At 39.5% G+C, this 25752-nt stretch overlaps 1 protein-coding gene across 1 annotated transcript in view; it reads left to right on the top strand.

Annotated features, from left to right (window-relative positions):
• The window catches only part of ldlrad4b (low density lipoprotein receptor class A domain containing 4b), a 247347-nt gene that overhangs the window by 106790 nt on the left and 114805 nt on the right, over positions 1 to 25752 (top strand). Inside the window, exon 4 of the mRNA XM_017305324.2 lies at positions 3732 to 3872. Coding sequence (XP_017160813.1) covers positions 3732 to 3872 — 141 coding nt within the window. The remainder of the gene's footprint in view (positions 1 to 3731; positions 3873 to 25752) is intronic.

Here is a 25752-nt window from a genome sequence, read left to right as displayed (position 1 = left end):
CACGCCTCCACTGCTCTGTTATTACTTGCTCAAGTTTGCGCAGTTTTAATTACAGTAATGATTTTGCTGGCACTGTTAATTTGGAGTTTTTTTTAAAATGAGAAACGTGATGTAGGTTATATAGGCGACATCCAACAGTATCTAAAAGGCCACTTTTTGTGCTATGGTAGAATTAGTAATTCACACACACTAACACACATGCATGCGCATCTCTCCAAACCCCCTCAACAACCTGTTTATGAAATTAAATTATTACATTCAAAATCTCCCTTAAAATGAATATCAGTGTTCTCAAAGCATGTAAAGTTTTCTTTTTTTCATCCATTTAGATTAAATTATTGAACATTTCTGTGTAACAGGAATTGCATTAGCAGTGACAGTAATGATGGACTCAGCAAGAGAAGTTTATGCAATTTTTTTTTTTATTCGCACAGAAACCTAAATAATAATGTGATTCCAATAAAGGAGAAGAAGTTTGGCCCGTTGGAGCTTTATGGCCCTTTTCCACAGTGTGGCTCGACTCTGCTCAGCTCTACTCAGTGCAGGTGGTTTTCCTTTACAATTGAGTAACGGGTGGGGTCATCATATCATTGGGTGGCCGCAACGCAACGCAGCGCTTCAAAATAATTTGTTTATTGCAGAAGAAGAGAAAAAAATCCTGCATATCCCATATTCACTATTAAGTGGCCTGTTCACAGCTCTGTTCCTCTTCATGCAGAGAAGACACTGACACACTCTAGGCTGTCCACATTCTAGGACGTTTTTGCTGCCGCAACGCAACGTAACGTAACGTAACGCAACGTAACGTAACGCAACGCAACGCAACGTAACGCAACGCAACGCAGCGCAGCGCAGTGCAAACCAGCGCAGCGCAACGCAGCGCAACGCAACGCAGCGCAGCGCAACGCAACGCAGCGCAGCGCAACGCAACGCAACGCAACGCAACGCAACGCAACGCAGCGCAGCGCAGCGCAACGCAACGCAACGCAACGCAACGCAACGCAACGCAGCGCAGCGCAGCGCAACGCAACGCAGCGCAGCGCAGCGCAGCGCAACGCAACGCAACGCAACGCAGCGCAACGAAACATCCTCAAAACTTCCGAACAGTTGCTGTTGTAGAGTTTATGCCTCTAGCCTGAGTCTGAGCTGAAGCTTGAGCTGGAGGGGTACAAAATTATTTGCTTTATTGCCAGGTAGGGTTCTGGCTTCTGTGACCCATTTAATAAACCTACAATACATACAGCACAGAGAAAGTCAAACAAGCATGAACGATACAAAGTTGTGCTAATCTTCTTATTATAGCCTAAATAGAGAATAGAATGAAGGAAGGCGCAGAAGTTCATTAGACTGTAACAAGCACAGTGCTCTGCACATTAAATCCCCATGTGGCTCCACCCCGCTGCTCTTCTTTCAGTACCCCAGCCCAGATGATTTGCACTTGACTCACCCTGCGGTAACAAGTGACAAGATGGAGCCGGAAGACGTTAAACTTAAAGATAAAAATGGGAGAAGTTGCACTGCTTACTCAAATTATGGTCCAAAAACAAAAGCTGTAAAATGTTAATTAAAAATATGTTGGGTTTACTTCGGGCTCAGGCCTCTAGTTAAAGTTAATTAGTGGGGATGGATCGGACTTGGACACAATGTCCACGGGTCAAACTGGAATGCTTAGGCCCGATCCAAACTGTGTCTTGTGAGTTTTTAGAAATAACAGGTCAGGCTATAGTAAGGGAGCCACTTTCATATGTAGTACTAATTAGGATATGTATCTGGTAGTTTTCAGACCGTCTGCAGTCTGAACAGTCATATTGCATTTAATCCGACTTTATTTGTGATTTATGCCATTGACATGAGACATTATAATTCTGCACCAACAGACACAGTAAATCCAGATGTGAACAATAGCTGAAAATTATAACTATGAAAGAAGTCTGTGTCAGTGAAGTGCATCGCATCACAATCACAATCCCACCACTCTTGGCTCTGACCACACATCCAAACAGACAAGCAGCAGTCAGTGCTCCACAACAAGGCCATTGCTATTAGTTATGTTTTATTTTATTAGCTTCCTTGGTGTTGTTATGGTTTTGTCACCATACTGTCGACTCCAATTCCTGAATAACTTTAATGATGATCCACAGACGATGGCATCCATTCGTAAACCGTTCACACAGAAATATGATTGTGGTCACATTTAATTAGTAAGAATGGAAAAAAACTGAATTCCAGCAAAAAACTGGAACTGAGCATCAAGACCTGCTGTGTGAACGCCAGACAACTGGATCTAAAGAAAGTTTCTAATATCAGCTGCAAAAAAAAAACTTTTAATATTTGGAGCAAAAGGGAAATATGTGAGACTGGGCCAGAGCATGAGGGCAGGGAGACACGTGGGGTAGAGTTAAGAATATTTTGGTCAATATTGGAATCATGATTGTTTAAAGTGATCATTTGCTAAATTTGGGAAAACGATGTTTGTATTAGACTTGGAGAATCTTGAATGGTGTCAAATGTCCCAAGCATCATACAAGACCTGATGGAGACATGTGGATGGGATGTTTTGTTAACAAATGAAGCTAGAAAAGTGAAAAGAAACAACAACAGACTTGAGTTGGAGGCAACAGAGCTGGAGATGTTAAGGTAGTGGTTTCAAGGCAACGACCAGGATAATCTGACTGTGTGTTTGACTTTATCCTTTAGGTTGGAGTTTTTTGCTTCCCTTTGCTGACCCTCTAACCCGGTGCGGAGGCTCAGCGTGAGTTCTGCTCTCCCAAAATGTTGGCTCAACACACATGCAACACACACGCAGACACACACACACACACACACACACACACACACACACACACACACACACACACACACACACACACACACACACACACACACACACACACACACATCACACTTACAGCCACGCTAACACGGCCTTGCTTTATAGTGCATCAAACACTTTGTTATTGCGGTTATCCCTCACCGTGATGAAAGTTCTGCTCGGTTGTTCATTCCCTCCAGAATATATTTTTCATTCTCACATTCATATGTTTGAGTTTTTTTCTCTTCCCCCTCAGCAGATAGTGCTAATCAGGCATATTAATATTTAGAAGGAAAGCGTTTTGGTAATAACCATGACAAGAGCACATTACAGTTTGAGGCTGCTAAACATCAAAGGCTCATTTGAAGAAAAAAAAATGTTTATTCAATTGTTGTTTTTCATGGGAGGGCCTGTTTTTCCCCTGTCTGTTGTCTGACCTTGTTTTCATGTGAACTCAAACCATTAACTCTGCTTTGTGTTTGGTTTTACACATAACCTTGCACATTCTGAACACTTTAGACGAGAAACTTCACACAGCAGCCCAGTTTCTCACTGTTGTAGACTAATTAGTTTATCAGTAGTAGCACACTCTTTCCACTGCAATAGCAGGGACACTCTGTGTTTTTATCAAAAATGCATCTTTTTGTTGTTGTTGTACAATTTTCATTATTTGATTCTATTTTTTTTGTTTTAATGTAACAATGTCCTACAACAGGCAGTTGGAATATTTTATTGTTCTTCAAAGGCGGCGTGACCGCCGAACATTTCGCTTAATTACGATGAAAAGCAGCTCACTGCTGCTGCTGCTGCTGCTGTTGAAGCTCACTTCTATTGATGTGACTAATTGCTTTTAATATCAACACTAAGAAAAGTTTCTCCTCTTCCTCCCTCCCCCCGCCCTGCGTTGCGGTCTGTGCAGAGTGCAAGTTCCACTGCACCAACGGGAATTGCTTGCGTCTGGGCTCGCTGATCTGCAACCAGCTGAATAACTGTGGGGACAACAGCGACGAGGAGAACTGTCCCGTGGTGACCCAGCACCCTCCACCTGGAATCTTCAACTGTAAGTGCTGCGGGATGTTGCTCCAACTCAGCTTCTTTATCCGATACACAAAGATCTTTCCTTTTTACTTTTTTGCTGCTCGTCTCTTTTTCCTCATCTATCTGCTGTTTTACTGTCGTCTCATCTGTTGGTTGCCCTTGTCAGACAGAAAAGCTGTTTCTTTATCTTCGTTTAAAAATACAAATATCAAACCGAGAGTCAAAAAATCAACTCTTTGTTTTCAAATTTTCCACTGTATATTTAAGAAAACAATGCAATGAATCATAAAAAATATAGCTTTGGTCCAGAGCTATTTTTGAGAGTGTAATCCTTACAGTGTAATAAAGGACTACGCTGTAATTCTTTATTACAGTGTGATAAAGGATTTATTACAGTGTAATAAATCCTGTAATATCACACTGTGTAATAATAAAGGATCATCAGGCTGGATGATCATTCATTTCAGAAAAGACTTTTACTAACATTAAAATAATTATACGCCCATAATTCTATTTATGTTTTTTTCTCAGAATAAGTGTATTTTATACACCTGGTGAATGCTTTAGCGTTTTTATTTATAGATCATTTAAAATTTCATGGGTGGAGCAGAAAATGTCCTCCAATTCTGGAATGATGCAACATAACAACAACATAACTTCTAACAATGATGTGAAATAAGAATCCAACAAATAAACCAAGTTATACACAACAGGAAAAATAAACTAATTTACCAAAAGCAAAAACCTGCACATAAAGCTGTAGAAAATGAATTCCCTTCATACCCTTTCTTTTTGTTAGACTTTAATATTTTAGATTATGAAATGTTTCCTTTACAAAGATAACCTGAAAAATTACAAAACGCGCTTCAAAATAATTTGTTTATTGCAGAAGAAGAGAACAAAATCCTTCATATCCCATATTCCCTATTAAGTGGCCTGTTCACAGCTCTGTTCCTCTTCATGCAGAGAAGACACTGACACACTCTAGGCTGTCCACATTCTAGGAAGTTTTTGCTGCTCAACAATAATCTCTATAGTAACACACACTAATGCTGGAAACCTGTCATAGCTGCAGGGCTGCCTGCAGCACAATGGCTGGTTTATTTATTGTTCAGAAGCAAACATAAACCAAAAGATCATTTTTACATAATTTTGGGATAGTTGGTGTAGCTTCACTTCTACTAAACAGTGATTTCTATCCAGCTCAAGCAGTTGGTTTGATAACATCTTCTACTGGCAGACTTTTCTACACGGATTAAAAATATCTCATCCTTGATAAGATTCTCTCCTCCAGCTGGCATCACGGCTGAATCCTGCTGAAAACAACCCAGAACATTTTTTCCATGCATGTTTTTCTGGTTTTTGCTTTAGCAACTACTGCTGTAATTGGCACTGAGATGAACAAAGCAAATAGATCTGTGTGATTCTTTTTTTTTTTCTTTTCATTTTTTTAAAACCACAGTCTGTATCTCTTCTTGGATGGGACATGTTTGTGTTTAACTGTGCAGATCCAGCATCACGGGGATCAGAGGGTCTGTAGTTATGACACTGCTACATGTTTGTTACTCAAAATCAGAATAGATACAGTTCTCTAACTTTTGCTACATTATATTTAAGGTAAAAATGAAATAAAATATGTATGTTCTCCCTATTCTATAAATACAAACATGCATTTAGTTGAAAAGGATGAGTGAAGGTAACCTGACTTTGGTCAAGGTCTTGGTAACACTCAGTTAAAGTCAAGTGAGTTTTTGGTGTATAATGAATTACAATTTTGACTTTAATCAAATAAATAAATAAACCAGATTTAATATATTTTATACAGTTACACTAAGCACTCAATTTAAATACGTTGAGGGCCTTTTGATGTGAAAATGTTTTTAAAATGAACTTAGTTCATTTGAAGTAACGTGAAAGGGTATGAGACAGTGAGGAAGACCTTTTTTACTTGTGACAAAAATGAGTTTTCAGATGTTTATGGTGGAACGGCCAATTTCAAAGCTTCAATTATGCACCCAGTTCATCAAGAATAAGCCTGCTTTCTCTATTTATTTATCATTTACATTTACATTGAACTGCACCAGGTTGCATGTTCATTGATGTCACGACCCCCGTTTCCCTCTGAGCGCGCAGCCTTGCAAATGGCTGTGTTTGATTTACTGAAAAAAAGTGAGCAAGTTATCAGTGGTCTGTATATTTCCTGTTAAAGTTTGACTAAAGAAACAAATAAAAAACAGGAGGGAGGAACTATTTCAATCAAGTAATTTGCTTTTAAAGTAAATCATTAAAATTTACATATTAGATTATTTACATATACAAAAAAGGCTTTGGGTCCTGTTTGAGTAACAACATACTTATATTTATTATGTTAATTTAAGATATGCTCATTTAAACTGCGAAATTAATGTTAGTTAATTTAAGGGAGCAGTATTATGTTAAATTGACTTTTTTTAAGCTTTATGTGATGTTATGTTATTCCTTCATCAAAAACAAACCTGGGGCGTTGCCTTGATTCTTTAATGCATGTTTGAGAAATCCTTTAATCTCCATGGCAACCATTCAGCTGTGCAAAACACTTTGGTGGACCTAGCTCCGCCTTTGAGGTGAAGCCCCTCCTCTGAGTTGCAGTTTCCAAGCTTCCACCTCACACTGCTGCCCTCGCCCACGACTCCCTCACTCAGCTCCTTCAGACTAGCAGCAGAAATTAGCAAACACCTTATGGAACTGTGCATCTGCTGAGCTCATTTTAGGAGCTACTTCTCAGTGTAACGCTGGTAAAAATGTTCTTAAAGGGTTAATAGAGGAGCCGTGTTGTGACAACTTTCTGAAGGTGAAGTTTCAGCAGGAGAGAGCCAATTTCAAGGAGTTAAATTACAATGTCAAACTTTTTTTAAAATCATATTTAATATATATAATTGTCATAACAACTGAAGATAATATAATTGCTTGATTGTGCTATAAAATACCAATGTATTTCTGAAGAATGCATATTACTGTCCCTTTAAGGGGGAAAAAGCATTTTGTTCTCTGTATTTTGTGCTGCACTTGTGGATTTGTTCATGTCGTACTATATGAGCTCAATATGAACTGTTGAGCTCCACTGTCCAGGGAGCGAGTGAGAACGTTTCCTCAGGGAGGAAACGTGAGGGAGACAGGGGGGGAGGAGAGATGCAGAGACAGAGGGAAAGAGAGATAGAGATAAAGAGAGAGAGAGGGAGGGAGAGAGAGAAAGGGTGAAGGACACCAGTGGGCTTCTTCGATGGCTGTCTGCCAGACCACTTTGATGTGCTGCAGCAGCTGCTTTCAACAACTTTTAGGAGGAGAGGGGAAACTTTTTACAGCAGCACTTTCATCCTTGGCTTTCTGAGAGAGAGCGGTACGTGTGTGTCTGGCAGGGCTCCTTACCTTCTCCTCCATCTTTTTCATCTCACCCTCCCTCATCCTCTTCCCTCCCCCTCCCCTTAAATGCTTTTCACCTCTCCAACCTTGTTTTGTGAATTCATCTATTTTTTCCCTTCTCTTCTTCTGTCTACCTCTCTCTCAAGGTGTAGAGAGAAACTTTTTTTTTGGTTTGTTCTTGTTTTGTTGGTGGGGTTAGGGAGTTTTGGCAAGCATTTGATAGAGTAGGGGGGATGGGGGGAGGGGTCATTCCTGATAAATACAACCTTGAGATGGGTACTTAAAATACTGTATTCAGGTGTGTGGGGTGAATGCTAATGTGTCTGCTGTGGGAAAAGCCGTAGAGCGATTGTAATTTTCTGAGCTGGTGCACATTTTCCGGCGATGCCTGAGAGACCCGGAGGGAGCGAGGGATGGGTGAAGAAAGAGAGAAAAGGGAGTTATTGGCTAAAAAAAAAAAAGCTGACAGGGTTTTGAAAAGATTGGAGACAGAGACGGAGGGAGAGGAGCGATAAAAGAGAGAAGATGGAGCTAGACGGTGGGATAGAAGGAAAGAAAGGGGGATGAGGAGGGAAAAGAGAAGGATAATGATAGAGATGTAGCAAATGTTTGCGTGGTAATGGAGTTTGCCATCTTGTTGCTGCCGCTGGCTGTTGCTGTGGCGGTGGCAGACAGATGGATCATGAATACTGTCTAGACACACTGCAGCCTGACGCCCCACATCTCACTGCCTGCACCTCCTCTGCTCCCCACACAGCTTATCTACCCCCCCGACCCTCCAATGGAGGCAGTCACCACAAATGCCAGTTGTTTTAGCATCATAGCGCTATAAAAAAACAAAACAACAACAAAAAAACAGTAATTAAATATTATCTTGACATAAAGCAGTGTTAGTGCCAACTTTTCAGTACGTCAAATCAGCAGAGCCAAAATTCATTGACTGGACGGTGAATGATATCAGGTAGCCATTTGAATTGCTAGCAGTTTTAAATTTAGTGCATTTATGTCTCATTTTGGAATTCCTCTATTTTTTTAAAAATCAAATTTGGAACATTCTTTAAATCTAATAACTCGAGGCCCACGATACTTTGGCTACAAATTTCTTTGAATTCAAAATGAAAGACGGCTCTTCTTTTACATCACTCATATCAAACGACAGTGGTCTTAAGCTACCAATTAACTGAGCAGTGCTACTATTTCTGACAGTTTATTTCTTTTTCTCTATTGTAAGAGACTTTTCAGAGTTAACTGTCCAGGATTTCTGGTTTCGTATCAACTGCATATGTCTAACATTAAGTATCTTCTGATTAGTGGTGGGACTTTATTAAAATTTTGAATCTGGTTAATTGCAGGGTCTGTAATTTATTGCATATTAATCAAACTATGTTATCGACAAAATAAGCAACATTTTTAACCAAAATAAATGCTTTTGCTGCTAAATTATTCCATAAGAAGACATAGAAGCTCAACAACAAAGATATTTGTTTTTATTCTGTTATTTAGTTTATTCAACCTTCAGATGATACCCAGTGGGTGTTATACCCATTCTGTTTTTTCAGAAACTCCTGATTATTAATGAAAATATTTCTTTAGAAATGTGGTTTGTGAATGTTGGGGACATCTGTGTAGTTTTAGCATTGAAGGATATGAACAGTTGATTCACTATTGAGCAATTCAAGTTGGAGTAAGAGGAATGTTTAAGACATTTTGTTGATGCCAAAGATGTTGTTTGGCTCGGCAATTCTCTCTACACCATGGAGGACGGTTGTTTCCAGCGCACACAGTTTCGGGTAAGCTTCATAGCGTAGATTACTTCATGATCGAGACGGTGCGTTACATACGTCACATTAGTAACTGGGTGAAATCAGATCCACTTGTTTCAAATTTCAACAGAGTCCGCACGAAGCGTAGTGTCTCAGTATTTGCATTTTTTTTCTGTAACTCATCTGTAACTCATCTGTAAATTTTGATTATTTTGACAAGTGTAGTGAGCTGTCAGTCTTCACAGGTGGCCCCTGGGGTGTCCCGTCAGGTGCCAGAGGTGGCCGGTGCTTGACCATCCTCTTGGCTCCTGTCAGCCATTTTCAATCATAACCCAACAACAGCTTCGTTTTAGTAGGGTTTCTGTCATTATCTAGTGCACCCTCTTTAAATTGTACATTTTATGAATTAACACCAGACTTTTATAACACTTTTCAGGACCCTCAAAAATGCTTTGCAAAGAAATTGGTAATTCCCATTCATGCACACATTCACACACTGATGGCAAGCTACTGGACTGTAGTCACAGCTGCAGTCCAGTAGCTTGGCTAAGGATACAATGACAGGGGCAGATGGAGTGGGAATCGAACCAGCGACCCACAGATTACAGGGCGAACTCCTACCACCATGACCTACAATGAAATGACATCAGACTAGTATAGCGTTTTTAGCTTTTTAAGCGTGAACGTGTGATAATAAAAAGTCTATCTAGTCTTCACCTGTCCACAGAACTTGCCTGCCTGAGTCGGTGTGTGTCCACACTAACATGGATGCCTTTCAAAACACATTTCTTCCACTGTGTTTGCACCTGTCATCTACATGGAAGTGGCCTTTTTGTTGAGAATGCTTGCAAATTGAAGACTTTATTTCATTTTCAGCCACTCAGTGAGTTCTTGACAAAAATGCATTTTGGGGAAACATTGACCTTGGTTGTTGTTGCTGCCCATCAATCTAGGAAAGGTTTCAAGCTCTTTAAACACTTTGAAGGCCAGCCTCCATCCTTTTCAGGAGCAGTTATTCAAACAAATTCTTCTGGAACCTGACCGTTTGTTCTACAAAAACACAAAAATACAGAAGATTCCACATTGTTAGATAGCAGCACAAGCCATCTTCATTAATATCACCAACAACAGTTCTGCAATGTTTCAGACCAACGTTGGATTCAGAGTTATGAAGCAAGGTGATGGGACAAAGGTCCTGGGTTTCTTTGGTGCCATAGAACCTGGGAAACTGTATTCAAATTTACAGTTAAAAAATAAAAAATTAAAATAAAGACGGGTCAGACCTGAATATTCCTCACTGTGCAACTATTAAAGAATATTTTATTCAATTCAATATGTACACATCTAGGAGATTAATCTAAGTTATTTACCAAGCTGCCATATATTGATCACTCCACATAATTTTGTACAAAAAATAGCAAAAATGGTTGTACCCAGACAGTATTGTGCCTGTAAGGAGTGTTTTGTCTCTAAATACAATGAAAATGTAGTGACCAGTGAGGTCCAAACACTGGCAGTGTAAAGTGCCCTTTATCTGGTGGAAAACCTTCAGAGACAATGCGCGCTCTTGAGAGTGTGTTTCAACACAGATCACAAGGTGAATGTGGCGGTGCACTCTGCTTTCTCATTTCAGACGAGCTCGTCTCTACTCTCTCGTTGAGCTTCGTTTAAGTGTAGGGAGGGGACGGAGACATGAGGACGATTTGGATCGATGGTCACCATTGATCACCATTCAGTGCAAAGAGCACTTCACTAGCATCCAGCAGGCATTCAGGCGGGTCAATTGATTCCGTTTGTGTTGGGGATTCATAATTGCATAGGCTCATTATTGACTACCAAGTGACTGTAGACGGTGCTTCAGACAGGGCTGTCGGGTGTTGCTGACTCAGCATCTTTTATTCCGAAGCAGCAAAATTCTTTTTCTATTCCGAGGAAAAACAAGAAACTCAGAAAATGGCAAATTTATGTAATGGTTAGGACTTATGTAGCTGAAAAAGAAAAAATATTATACAGTTCCGATCACATGAAAATGAAAGTGGCATTATTGTGAAAATACCTTTATATGCTTTTTTGTGTTAACAATAATGATAAAACAGAGAAAAAGTGGATTGCTTTCTTAAATATTTCACACCACAATTAAAATGCTTGTTGTTTGTAATTTGCTTCCAAAATACCAGGCCATCAGTTACTTTTCCGATTTCCCAGTCCAATTTGGTTTCCATGCTTCTACATTTTGAATGCACTACTCTCTTCCTGCCACTTGGGTTAAGTCTCAAATAGGGCAGGGCAGCACGATTCAAAGGTCTGTAAAAGCACCTTGAGCAGCAACAGGAGCCGCTGCTTATCACATTACCTCAGCTTATTAATTCTTGTCAGGAATTTGTTTCTGCACAGCTCTCTGAAGGTCCCACCATAGACTTTTGATCAGTTTTGAGGTCCAGACTTTGACTGGACTGTTGCAAAACTCTTTTCTTTTCATTTTCAGCTGTGCTGCTATAGATTTGCGACTGCGTCTTAATATTCGTTTTAAATTTGACAGATATTCAGGTGTCGGACAGACAGCCTCAGCCTCACATTTGACTCTCCTGCATACAGGAGAGCTGATGTTTGACTCAACTGAAAGGTGGCCCGGTTCTATGGACGCTAAATATTAGCAGACCGTGTCCTGCCAAACCCATTCAGACAGACAAAACTCAACTTGTTTTGAAACTTTTATCGTGATAAACTTAAATTCTGAACTGCTTAATGAGTCCTGCAAAATCTAAGACAGATCTGTTGATTCTTTTGCTTTTTCTCAGAATTTAACCTTGGCTTACTATGACTGGCTGTTTGAATGTCTTCTCCAGTTTTGTCTGCTGTTTTTCTAAGCGCATCAGATCAAAATGATGCTCTTCAATAGAATTCAGACCTCAGGGCTGCAGCCTTTCCATTTACTGTTTCGTCTTTTTTGCCTCCAACATTTCACATATTACTTTACCATTATTGTTGTCACAGGTATTAGACTTGGTAACACTTTATTTGAAGGGGGGTGAATAAGACTGTCATGACACTGTCATAAACATGTCATGACACCTGTCATGAACATCAATAAGTCTTCATGAATATTTATGACTGTTGTCATAAAGTGTCATTTGGTAAATTATGACACTTTTAATACAAAGTTGACATTATTCAAAATGTCTTTGTTATGACAACTTGACATTAATCAAGACAAAATGTTTTCGTTATAACTTGTCATTAACCAAGAAATCATGATCTAACATAAATTTGTCATAATAGTAGTCATAATAATTTAATTATTATACTACCAAAAGCTTTAACAAAACAATGATTAATATTTCCATTCCCTGAAATAAAGCAAAACAAGTAGGACAAGCAATAAAGATTTTATTAAGCTTTATTACACTGTCAAAATTATTTAATGACAGACTCATTAACAATTTCTTTTACATCAACTAAAGTGGAACAAATAGCACCAGTTATGAATGTCATTATGTGTTATTACAGTGTCATTAATATTATCTATTACCTCAAGTAAAGTGGAACAAGTAGCAACAGTTATGAAAATGTCATTAAGTGTTATTACAGTGTCATTAAGTAAAGTGAAACAAGTAACAGTTATGAAGATGTCATTAAGTGACATTAATATTAACTTTTACCTCAAGTAAAGTGAAACTAGTAGCAACAATTATAAAGATGTAATTTAGTATTACAGTGTCAAATGCTATGCTAATAGAGTCATTGATATTAAGTCTTACCTCAAATGAAGTGAAACATACTGGACTACTTATAACTACCATCATAACTGTACAACAAACCCTTTGTACACTGGAATAAAACAAAAGATAACTTGTTCCAAGATAACAGAGGGTTTAACGTCTGGTCAGTATATTGTTACTCTGAAATACTGATTGAAAATAGGTTCTTTCAACAGTAACATTTTTTGGTTTGATTATGTCAGCCATCTCCTTTGTAATAGCCTTCCTGTAATGCTCTGAAAACAGGAGATCTTCTTCTTGTCTTCATTTTCTGGCAGCAGCTCTTTGAAGGTGTCCAGAAAGGCTCAGAAATTACAGCTGTTCTTGCAATAGTTAATTATGGTGAAAGCCTTTTCATCAATTCAAACTTGGTGAATCTCTTTTGGACATTCTCATAGTCGGTGATGACTCAATTCATTGTGGTCACTTAAAAAAAGAACAAAAACAAAAAACAATGTCATCATATTCCAGCATTTATTTAAATACCATTCCAAAAATGTCTCTTGCTGCACACTGTCAGAATGGTAGACTGGCAGACAAATGCATAGTTAACATGACAGGTTGTTATAAAGTGCAATACAATTATTTCTTAATACAAGTAGCATAATAACTGGAGCTGAGCAAAATTATTCTGATCAAATATTTGTCTGGCAGAAGTTCAGACAGACTGCCACTGTTATTCAGAATGCATCATTTAATGTAAAGTTTTAGGCACATGAGTGTATCTTTTTACTTAATGAGCATTCTAAATTATTTCTAACCAGATATTCTACCTTATGGTTGTTTGCAAGAAGCTTATTAATAAACAAATAGATTTAACACCAGTTTTTAGTTGTCTAAAACATAACTGATTAACTCAACTGGTGAATGTTGATCCATGCTCTCCCTTCCCCTCTTACCTGGCCCTTCCCACCCCACTTCACATGGTGAAAATATTAACACAAAAACAACTTACCTAATTTTCTAGGGCAATATTTCATCTGCTTCTTTCTCTTTGGTCAAACAGGAACTTCTTTCTCTGGTGGATGGTCCTTATTATCATCCTCCACACTCGTAGCATGTCTTCATTAGCCAACTTTGTCCCTCCCACTATGTGTCCTTAGGCTACCATGGGTCTTCATGTGGCTAAAGTTGCCAAAACAAAGAACACAAGCACTGTGTCACATCAGCCAAGTTGCTAAATAATGCACATAAAGGATAACTTTGACTAACATATTGGCTTTTAATTTGCTAGATTAAAATTGGAGGGAAATAACAATTTTCCTGTCTTTAAAATATGTTTAATATTAAGGGCTAACGTTACAGTAATGGAGTTTAATAACTTTAGCTAACATTAACTTACAGCAAGGTAGGATTGGCTTGAATTGCTCATAGCTAACATTACAAAGAAAGACAACATAGTCAATGTTATTTTCTCAAAGAAAATGTAAAGTTAATAAGACACATACCTCATATGTATTAGGTATCAAACTTCGGCTTCTTTTTAAACAGGAGGTCTGGCCGTTATAACTTGTGTTAGGTTTGCCCCACAATATGGAAGATTTCTTCTTCACCAACACACTGCACGCCTGTTCGTGCACTGCTGCCTCTCACTGGTGGAGATGGTGTATTGCACTACTTAACCCTTGTGTTTAGAGATGGGGTCCAACTGACCCCACACACGTAAAACTTGTATCATTTGCCACAGTCCTCTACGTTTGCCTCAATCCTCGCACACACAAAGGTTAAAACAGCCTTAAATTGTTCTGTTCTCCGATACGTATATTCAACAATATCTTGAGGCTACACAGAAGCACGCGTGAGACAACTCCATCTTAGCAGGTACCCCTTTATTCTGGTCCACCCCGAAACACAATACAGCACAAAGGTTCCTATCCACAGATAGCCTGATACTTCTTCAGAAGATCTCTCAAAGGTCTGGTTTTCTCTGCCAAGTGGGGAAGGAACTTCCCAAGATGGTTCACCATACCCAGAAAGTGTCTCACCTCACTTATATTTCTGGGCTCCTCCATGGCTCTTATAGCACTGACTTTATCCGGGTCTGGACTAACCCCTGACGCATCAATGATTTGTCCCAAGAACTTCACTCTGCATTTTGAAAACTCACATTTGTCATTTAGTGTTACGTTTGCCTCCTGGAGTCGAAACAGTGCCTTCCTCAGTCTTTCATCATGCTCCTGCTGTGTCGTCCCCCAGATGAGGACATCATCCATCTGACAAAGGACTCCATCCAGGCCCTCCAGAATCCGTGTCATGCGCTTCTGGAAGTGCTCTGGTGCTGATGAAATCCCAAAGCAGAGCCGATTGTAGCAATAGCGCCCAAAAGGTGTAAAGAAGGTGGTGAGCAGGGAAGACTTCCTCAACAGTGGAATCTGCCAGAATCCAGCATTGGCATCCAATTTGGAGAAGACTTTTGCTTCTGTCCGAGCGTGTGCTCTACTGATGTGAGAGGATGTTTGTCTCATGACATATTTATTCAGTTCTGTGAGATCAATGCATATTCTCACCTTGCCCGAGCTCTTGGGGACAACCACCATAGGTGGACACCAGTTTGTTGGCTCCTCCACTTTGGTGATGACCCCTTCCCGCTGCATACGGTTGAGCTCCTCTTTAACCTTTGGCAGTAGGGGGAGGGATATCCGCCTAGGCGTTGAGAGGGAGAAAGGCTGCGCATCTGGTGACAGAACAATGTTATACTCGCCCTCCATCAGTCCTAGTCCTGTGAAAAGTTTAGGAAACTCCTGCTTCACAGCGTCAATTGAGTCTAAACTTATTTGGTTTACTCTGTCAACCAATTTTAATGCAATTGCAGCATGTCCACTCAGTAGTGATGTACATAAATCCTTCACAACATTAATGTCCTCCTTAGTACAAACACTGTTGTTGCTGAGTGTTGCTGTAAACATGCCTTTCACCTTCAATCCGGTGCCTCCTGGTCCCTGTAGAATTTTCTTTGGTTTATCTAATTTGCCAAATTGGTACTGAGAATACAATGTTTCTGGGACAGCAGTGACATCAGCTCCTGTGTCTATTTTAAATACAGTCTTATGTTTGTCCACCAGTATGTCCGTCATCCATGGATTGTCTTTAACTTCTGCAGAAAGAGATCCCAGGAAAGCAATATCAATGCTTTCCTGGGAAAGCATTGATACAATGCTACAAGTGTGAATGCTACACTTGTAGCATTCACTTGCTACAAGTGAATGCTGCAAATCCAGCATTCACTTCACATATTTTCTTATTTCTACAGACCCTTGCATAATGTCCCTTTTTTTTCCGCCCCGATATGTACAGTATATTCAACAATATCTTGAGGCTACTATTTTCGGTGGAATAAAGTTCACTTTTTCGGCCCACATCACAGTTTGATGTGGGACTTCCCCAAATAAACTGGACCTTCTAGGGAAACAAATTAGAGCACTAACCAGGTCTGGTGTGAATGCACTCTTTTAACCCTCCTGTTGTCCTCGGGTCAAAATTACCGAGATTTGTATGTGTTTTCCCTATACACAGAAAATAAGGACAACTGCTGTTGTTATTTTCACACTTTTATATGAGAGCAGATTAGTTTGTTGATTTTGGTCGTGAACATTTCTTTTGAATAAATAAATTTCAGGCCATAATGTCTTTAAGGTTTATTAGCTCAATGCCTCTCACAAGTTTGTCAACAGCAAAGATTATTAAAACATCTTTTTGGTCTCTACTCTCACGAATCCTAATCGTAGAAGCGACCCATAAACTTTTTTATTTTATTTTGATCTTTCCGCCTTTTATTTTTCACCCAGTTTTGACTCCGGGTAGCCTAGTTGATTGAGTTTCAAAGTATGGTGTCTATAAGACGTCAGAGTGGCGCTGTGTGCAGCTGTAGTCGTTGCCACCACTTAATCTCCTCTGCGACTTATTGGTCAATTAGGCAGCAAGTGAATCTAGCCACAGGATGTTATTGCTAAGTGAAAAGAGCCATTGGGAGTTGGGCACTAGTGGCAGAAGGATGGATGATAGGTTGATCATTGCTGTGGTTAGACGACGGTGGCGCCCAGACCACAGACATGCCTCGGAAATGTTTGCGTGTGTGTGAGTGTGTGTGCGTGTGTGTGTGTGTGTGTGTGTGTGTGTGTGTGTGTGTGTGTGTGTGTGCGCGCATCAGAAATCAAATGTAAATCATAGAAAAATCTAATGTAAAGATAGAAAAATCTTCTTGTGTTAGTATCTTAAAAATGTCCCAAATAAATTTTTTTGATCTGTAGGTCCTTGTCTGCCACCTAACCCGTCAAACATTTATAAATTATTTCCACTCATTGTTCTCATGTGTTTGTTCTCGTTCTCTGTGATCAATGAGTTGCTCGTGATTGATGCGTGTGTTGGGTTTAAGTTGTGACAGCTGACACAATCTGCAGTCGATGGTTTTCAGTGAAGATTTCTTTGCTCTTTAGAAAGCACTTCACATGCTCGTCTGAACATAAAACATCCGCTGAATGTCAAGTCTCTGGTATAATGTGAGGAATCCCCAAGAGTCGACCGAGTTGCCATTTAGCCACAGTGTTTTATGACTCATTTGTCTGAGGTGTTAGCATTCTCATTGTCACTGCCATGTCAGCTGATCTGGGTTTCCATTGTACTCTGCATATGTCAGAAAAAATAACATCACGCAACAGAAATCTGAGGGAAACATCTTAGGGAATGACCCAAGATGTTTGCACGATGCGGCTAGAGTAAGCAGTAAAAAAGTCTTTATGCCCTGTAATCAGAGATACTTGAATCAATTAGATGGAATTTTCACCTTCATCAGCCCAAATCAACTAAAGACTTGTCAGCAACTTAAAAATCCTATTTGTTTTTAGGGGAGGAGCATTGTGCAACTTTTTGAGCATACTATGGGGTGATTAACTCATTAGACTCATACCCGGAGTGTTACTTTGAGTCATTCATGCATGTTTGAGAAATTCTTGAAACTCCATCCTGAATGCCTGCCTTTTTAACCAAAGCTCCACCTTGGAGGTGCAGTCCTCAGATTCTCTGAAGAGATTCTGTTGTATTACAGTCATGTGAAGGGGATTCTTAGAGTTGTCAGTTGCATTCTTCATTTGCTGAAGCATTCTTCTTAGTACAATCCATCTATATTGGCTACAGAGCACTGCCCAGAACAGAGCCAATGTTTTTTTTATCAGCTTTGCGTGCTTCTTTAAGTCTCTGGATCAGATGCTGCTACCACAGTAGATTACTACAGAAGAGATTGCATTCTCCATAACAGAGATTTCGAAGAGCCTCCTAAGAAGTACAGTCTATCCTGTCCTTCCTTCCCGTACAGCTTCACTGTCACCACCCACAAGCTCTGTGCAATTAGTCTGTTTCTCTCTCTGATACACTCGACAACAGCTGGGTCGTTCACTTACTGCTGCAGAGGACAGGACTCTGGCTTGTACTGAAGTTTGAGGTACAGTATGAAAAGGAATGCTGAGAGGATAGAACCCCCTGGTTCTCCTGTCCTGAGGACCATCTCCTGATTTGGTTGAAGATAACAATGGATAAACAACAGATTCCATGATTAAAATTGAAGATAAAACATTTCATGTGTGACAGGAAAGTTGTGGGTCTAGAGAGGACAGGAGGTCTGCTTGACTTTGGGCAGGAAAGTAGGACTCTATTGAAGAAAGTGTTCACTCTGACCAGACTTTCGCCAAGTCTTCACTAAATATAAGGGAAGCTGAACATATTACAGCCACGTTGCTCTGTTTTATCCATGTGAGCTCTGTTTGTGAGGGAACATGCTGAATATGGAAATGCTGGCAGCCCCTTGGAGTTAAGCTAAATATCTATATTCTCTTTGACAGAGGGTACAAAATGGTAAACCGAAGTTCTGATTCAGACCCATATGAACTCTCATTTGGATCCAGATAGATTGCATTTAAATGTTTTTATAATCATGCGTTGCCACTTTTATAGTAAAACATTTTAATGTGGAACTTTTCTACACTCTGCAGTACTGGTAGTAATAGAGCTGGAGCCAGCGTGCTTCATGTTACTCTTTAAAGAGGGTGACACTTTATTTGAAGGGGTGTGCATAAGACTGACATGGCACTGTCATAAACATGACATAACACCTGTCATGAACATGAAAGAGACTTCATGAATGGTTATGTCTGTTGTCATGAAGTGTCATTTGGTAAATAATCACACTTTTAATGCAAAATTGACACTTTTAATGGACTTTCAATGCAAGTTTTAATGACACTTTGCATTGAAAGTGTCATAATTTACCGAATAATGCACAGTCTGCCCTTTCAATGAACCTTTAATGCAACTTTTGATGACATTTTGCATTAAAAGTGTCATTATTTACCAAATCACACTTAATGACAACAGTCGTAAATGTTCATGAAGACTCTTTCATATTCATAGCAGGTGTTATGTCATGTTTATGTCATGTCAGTCTTATGCACACCAGTTCGAATAAAGCGTTACCTTGAAGAGATATCAACTAGTGAAGAAGTAGAGATTGGTTTACTCAAGATGAATTCTTCAGATTGGACAGGAAGGTTCTTTCCTAATGTAGAGTTTATTGCCTGTTTGTGTTACATGTCCAGAGACAACTGTGAATATTAAACTTAATCTTCCCACCGAAATTCTGATTTTGAATTGAGTTGCAGAAGCAAAAACGTCCAACTTGATTTAGACCTGTGTTCTAAAGACTTTAGACTCTTTCAAGAAGACTTTCCATTAACCTCCCCTTTTTCACTCCTACTCTCTGGAGGTTCCTCTTCAGTGTCCCATCTTTCATCCTCCCTGGGTTTGTTAACGCCTCTCTTTCTAAACCTGGTGGCAGACTTTGAAGACTTTTGAGCCCTTTTTTTTCTTTCTTTCTTCGTCTTTGTTTCATTCAAACCAGACATGAGTGGTGTCTGGCTGTATGTCTGCCAGTGAACTAAAGCCGACAGCAGCTGCAGATCCTAAAATCTCCAACTTCTTTGTAGGACTGCAGCTTGAAGGTGATGGCTCAAACGGTCATCCTTCCATATGGTCAGCTGCAAACACACATCACCTGTTGAGTTAAAAAATAACTCAACCTATATGGTCCTGATAATGGATAGAAGAGGCTTGATGACTGTTGAGCTTTTATGAACCTCAATATCAGCTCATAAGGGCTCATTCATACCAGTCAGCTTTAGTCGAACTGTTGTTTGTTTACCTAGAAAGTCTAGTTTGTTTGGGGATGTGTGAATGCGTAATCAAACTCTGATTTGGACCAGAAGAGTGAATTCTGGTCCGCCTTAAAACCTGGATGTAGGTTTGGTTGAAGTGAACTCTGAAGTGTAATGCACCTGTGAACACCAAGCAGATTAGAAACCACTCCAAGAGCAGGGCGCGAACTACAGCACAGGGCATTCTGGGTAAATACAACCAAAACAAACACGCAAGTCATCCCTAGAATGAAAAGTGGCTCATTGTCCTTTGCGAAAGACAAAATAGAAATCCTACAGTCAGTAAAATCTCATTTGGAAATTCAGGTAACCAGCAGCAAAGTGAGAAGAAAATAGCAAAATGCAAATTCACACAAAGGAAATTAAAAAAAGAAAAAACTGGAAAATAAGAATAAGAGACTGTGCAGTTGGAGAGAAATTTACAGCATAGAAACATGATACACTTCTTCCCGTTTCCTCTTGCATAACAGAATTAACACAAATTCTCTAAATATTTACGGTTCTAGATCTATGTGCAGTAAACAGTTAACAGGTAAAATAAATAGCAGAGTGAGCTGTGCTGTGAAACAAACTTCAGCATCATCATTTTTTACCGTGTCCTGTCAGCAGGGCACTCAGAATTATTGTCTGAGTGTCAAGGTAAGACCCAGTAGATTTACTTTCACTAGTGGAACGTTACAGCTTTCACCATGATGCTCTCCTTGGTATATGAAACTTTATTTGAAATTCCTTTTGTGACGGAAAAGAAAGGCAGAAATGTTTAAAGACAGAAGTAGCAGTAGAGGAGAGAGGGAAGCATATTGAAAACAAGGCAAGACCCTAGAAGTCTACCTCTAAACCTGCAGAAAGGGAAAAACAAAACCAAAGTGAATGTGTGCTACAATCAGCAACCACCCAAACAATATTATGTTTGGCTTTTTGTTTTGGTGGCCACTTCTTTTTTGGCCTGGTCGTGTATCAGAAATGAGGTGAGATTATGTCACACACTATTCAGATAACTTTTGAATGGAAATAGTTGCATTTAATTGTCCAGGCAGGGATATCAGAGTAAAAACATATTTATAGCTTTTCAAATTCCTATTACTAAAACATTTTATAAACCTTTGTAAACCTTTCACTTCCAGTTCATAGTTTTGCAGTCAAGTCAGTAGCAAGCCACTGTAAATTTTCATCTATCACCTCCGAGCTTCCACCGGCGTATCCGATTATACAACGTGGAAATTTCAATGAAAAATCTCTTTCTGTTTCGCTTGTTTGTAATGTGTGGCATAATGCTTCTTCATACATTCCTCATGGCATAAAACTTTCAAAGTTTGGGGCTCAACCATGAGTAACAGCTCGGATGCAGTAAAATGCAAGAGAATTCTCATGTCGCGTCAGCCCAGAAGTTATCAGCTGCTGGAGTGGATGGGGATTTTTTTACATTTATTTTTACTCCCATCCTGTAGGATCATGCGGTGATGTTTTTTTAATTAGGTGATATTCCCAGTTACTGTGGCCTCGCTTGAGCCGTGCCTTTCATTATCTCTCTCATGTTGAATTGAAAAGCCTCTCAGAAAATCTCCTTTGCAGCTTCAAGCATTGGGGAAAGTGGAATTGAAAGAAGGAAATTGTAGCAAGAGAATGATCTGAGAGTCACATTTATGATTATCACTGGCTTGCTGCATTGTTTGTTCAATTTCTTTATTCTCCAAGTCTTATACAAACATATACACAAGTGTATTCTTGTTACAGTTCTCGTTTTACATCTTAACACCATATTTATACTGTCCTTCCTTGTAAACATCAAACTTAGAATATATATTCATATTGTTTAATTCTGAATCTGGCATAAGCATTCTGAAAACCACCAATTTAAGAAAAGAAAAAACAAGAACAAACGTCAATGTACATTTCCCTCAAATAGATCTTAACACCATTACAGGGACAGTATTTTTTGAGCTTCACATCATTTTATAATGTTATTTTCTCATCAAAACATACCTAGAGTTTTGCCTTGACTCTTTCATGCATGTTTGACAAATCCTTTAATCTCCATGGCAACCACTCAGCTGGGCAAAACGCTGGTTGCACCTAACCCCGGCTTTGAGACAGCTGTAGTTTCTGAGCTTCGACCTCACAGAGCAGCCCTTCCCTGCAACTCCCGCCATCCAGCTCCTTCAGACTAGCCAGCAGCAATTAGCAAACACCTGGTGAAATTGCTCATCTGCTGAGCTCATTATAGCAGCTGCTTCTTAGTGCAACACTGGTTAAAACGTAGTTAAAGGATTAATAGAAGACCTATGATGACTTCCTGAAGGCGAAGTTTCAGAAAGAGCAGAAGATTCTTAAAGAGACAGGCCCAGTTTCAGGGTGCTATATTACAAAGTAAAATTTCTTTTAATTCATATGTGACATGCATAGTATTTTTATTACAACTGAAGGTGAGATAGTTACTTGATAATGGTATAAAATGGTTCTATCTGCCTGGAAAATACATAATACTGGCCCTTTAAAAACATGCTAATATTAGGTAACTACGTCACTGAGCAAGTAAATCCAAAATAATTACAATAAAAATGAGGAAATTGTGTGTTTTGAATGGTGAAAGAAAGCTGGTGCTGCTGCAGCCTGTGCCTGGTGTTTGGGTCTCCTCTCCAGTGTTTTCCTTTGGGCATATCTTACATTCCAGCCGAGACACTGGATGGAGGGTTTTGTCTCTAGCTGCCGAAAGAAAACAAGAAACGTGTTTGAATGTTTCTGTGCGGGCCCCTCCTTAGTGGTTAGTATGCATAACAGGCACACTCCGGTGAACAGGTCAAGGTTGGAGGTCAAGGGTGAGTGGAGCTAATGCTTTCATGCTCTTGATTCAACTCCTCTCGGGTGTAATACCCGCCTGTCAATTTGTTTGAGCGGCGGATTTACATAATGAATTTATATTAGCCACTGTTCTCTACACACACTACCTCCTCTCTCCCTCAAAGGTGGAGTTACTCCCTTTGCTTTCTCTGACAGCCCCCACCTCCTCCACCACCACCACCACCACCTCCACCTCTGCCTCTCCATCTTCCTCTCATCAAGTTTACCAAGTACCCAGAGAGCTGACTGTTTAAATGCAAACGAGCCTCATTTCCAAACTGACGCCACGGCCCAAGTATGTCTCACATGCAACAGCCCGAGTCCTGCTGAGAGGCTTCGACAAGAGATGGATGGATGTGGATGATGGAAAGGGAGCGAGAAAGAGAGAAGGGGGGTATCTTGGAAAATAGAATTCAGAGCAAAGTGGTGTAGCTTGTAGGTATCGGTTGTTATTGACATTCCTTCAGGAGAGGCACTGATGAACAAGCTGCTGTCTTGTTAGTCATATAACATTCCCTTTACTGCACAACACAGCCTCTGCAGGGTCTTGAGAAGAATTGAAGTGTCTTAGATTTCTTCATCTCTCCTTAGAAGGGAATAATACCCAGATTTCCTACATGAGGACTTGAAGTTCCTTTAGTTAGGACTTAAATGTATACATTTGTTCATTCTTTGTTTCTTCTAATGACTTTCTTTCTGTGTGTAAAAAAAAAAACTTAACGAATGATGTAATATGTACTTTGCTTACAGCATTGACCTTAATTAATTCAGTCGTCTAACTTTCAGTGCCTTTGTTAAATTGTGTTACTTCCAGCTGGATGGAGATCATTTCTGGAAGAAGGGGAAAAAAACAAGAAAATGTTTATCATGAGTAGTGCAGCAGAGAGCACAGTCTCCAGATAATTAGAAGTGGAAAAGAAGTTCACCATTCAGAATGGCAGTGACCTCAGCAAACGTACTTGGTGTATCCACACAGTTTTTCATGAAAATATAAAACGAAAAACGACTTATTTGACTACAAAAATAATAAGACATCTGAAAAAACTACCTTCACATCTCTGCTGAGGATTCTATAGCCACAGGTCAGCACAAAATACCATCACTTTCTGAGACACATAGAGAAATAACTCCAACTTGGTTTGGCCCCTGGAAGCCTCCTGACTGAGAGCGCTGACAGTCGGCTCTCTTTGGAGACGACACCTGCCACTCCGTCATGCTGAGCTCTGTTTGTTAGGTCAATCGCTGTTTACACCGCTAACAAAGCACTTTGCACTCATAGATATGGAAAACCTGATGATTAAATTTGGAGGTGATGCCATAGTGGATCTCATTCATGGAAATAATGAGAGAGGCAAAACAGCTGGTGGGTAACCAGGACGTTTCCATCAAAGTGGTTCCATTGCCGAACCTTAGCTTGAGCAGGATCCTGTTCTTAAATTATTTTAAAAACTGGTTGGTTTTGGGGAGCAAAACCCCCAAAACCAGCCAAAACAGTTTAACAACACAAATAACTTAAGTTATCTCGATATGCTTGCACAGACATCCTTACTTCACTATCTTAATTACAGTTTTAAACAGCAGGCGATGCTGGGGATCAAGGGAACAGCAGTAGGGTGTTTGAATCTTATTTGTCCAACTGGTTCCATTTTCTTCATATGTCCTCTTCACACTCCATGGTTATTCATGAAGTACTGCATGGCTCAGTGCTTAGGCCAATTCTCCATTTATAAATGCTTCCACCTGTTGGAATTACCAGACTGCATTGGATAAATGTCTCCTGTTATGCTGATGACAATTTATATATATATATATATATATATATATATATATATATATATATATATATATATATAAATATTAATCCATAAATCCTGATTAATCCAGACAATTAGCTATGTCTTGAAGACATAAACTTTGTTTGCTGTGTGTGTTTACGTTCCGCTTTCAACCCCACAGTTGGTCGTGGCGAATGTTCTTTCACACTTATTCTACTGAAGGTTTCTTTCTGTTCGGTTTTTCTGTCCACTGTCGCCACATGCATGCTCAGCGTGAGGGATTGCTGCAAGTTAATCACTCAAAATTGATGTGTAGTGTTTTACTTATTTAAACAATAACCCGAATGTGACTGTATTGCTTGATAACGAGGATCAACTTGGAATAAATGTAACTGACACGATCTAGATTGGGGATGGAATGCATTTAGCATTTATTGACACTGCATGTACAAAATGTTCTCTTTAAATCTGTGCATGTAGAAAAGGGATGCACATGCCTAAGTACATCCAGTTCACATTATGCATCTGAAAAGTCAGGTCGTTCATCTTCTAACAAATGATTTTCTCTGTGTTTTGTGCCAACTCACAGTAACAAATGTAAAGCTAGATTTCAGTGCTTCCTGCCATAAAGTCTGTATAAGCCATTATTTAAATGCAAATGTTGTCAAAAGGGGTGGCTGTCAGAGCTACTTTTACCCTCCTGTCATCTCAAACGCGTCTCCTCTGACCTCTGTCATAAATAAGGCATTTTCTGCCAAACATCTGCAGCTCACAGGATATTTTCTTTTCTCAGAACATTCCGTGTAAATCTTGCAGATGGTTGTGAGTGAAAATCTCGTGAGTTCAGCCCTTTCTGAAATACCACTGTAGTTACATTTCCATTACAAATCTGTGAAAATCTTTGTCTATATTTTTGCTAACATAAAAAAAATACAAATGGGCATTTCCACTAAATAAGAACTGAAATTAAAATCACACCTGAACAAGCTTGTTCAATCTGTCAAGGAAGCGGGAGATTAAAACTGTCATCCTCCTACTTCCTGTCATCTTCTTTGACGTTTCCTGCAGTAGTAACATCCGTTTGTTGATCACGTGACTCCTGTGATGTGAAAAAGTGTTTCCATTGCAGTTTTGCAAGATAAATGTATTTTGATATACCTCAAAAAACCA

Source organism: Poecilia reticulata, chromosome 16 (assembly GCF_904066995.2).
Source record: "Poecilia reticulata chromosome 16, P_reticulata-male-v2, whole genome shotgun sequence".
NCBI lineage: Eukaryota > Metazoa > Chordata > Actinopteri > Cyprinodontiformes > Poeciliidae > Poecilia > Poecilia reticulata.
Note: the sequence above shows the minus strand (reverse complement) of the source record. Positions and strands in the feature narration are given on the sequence as shown.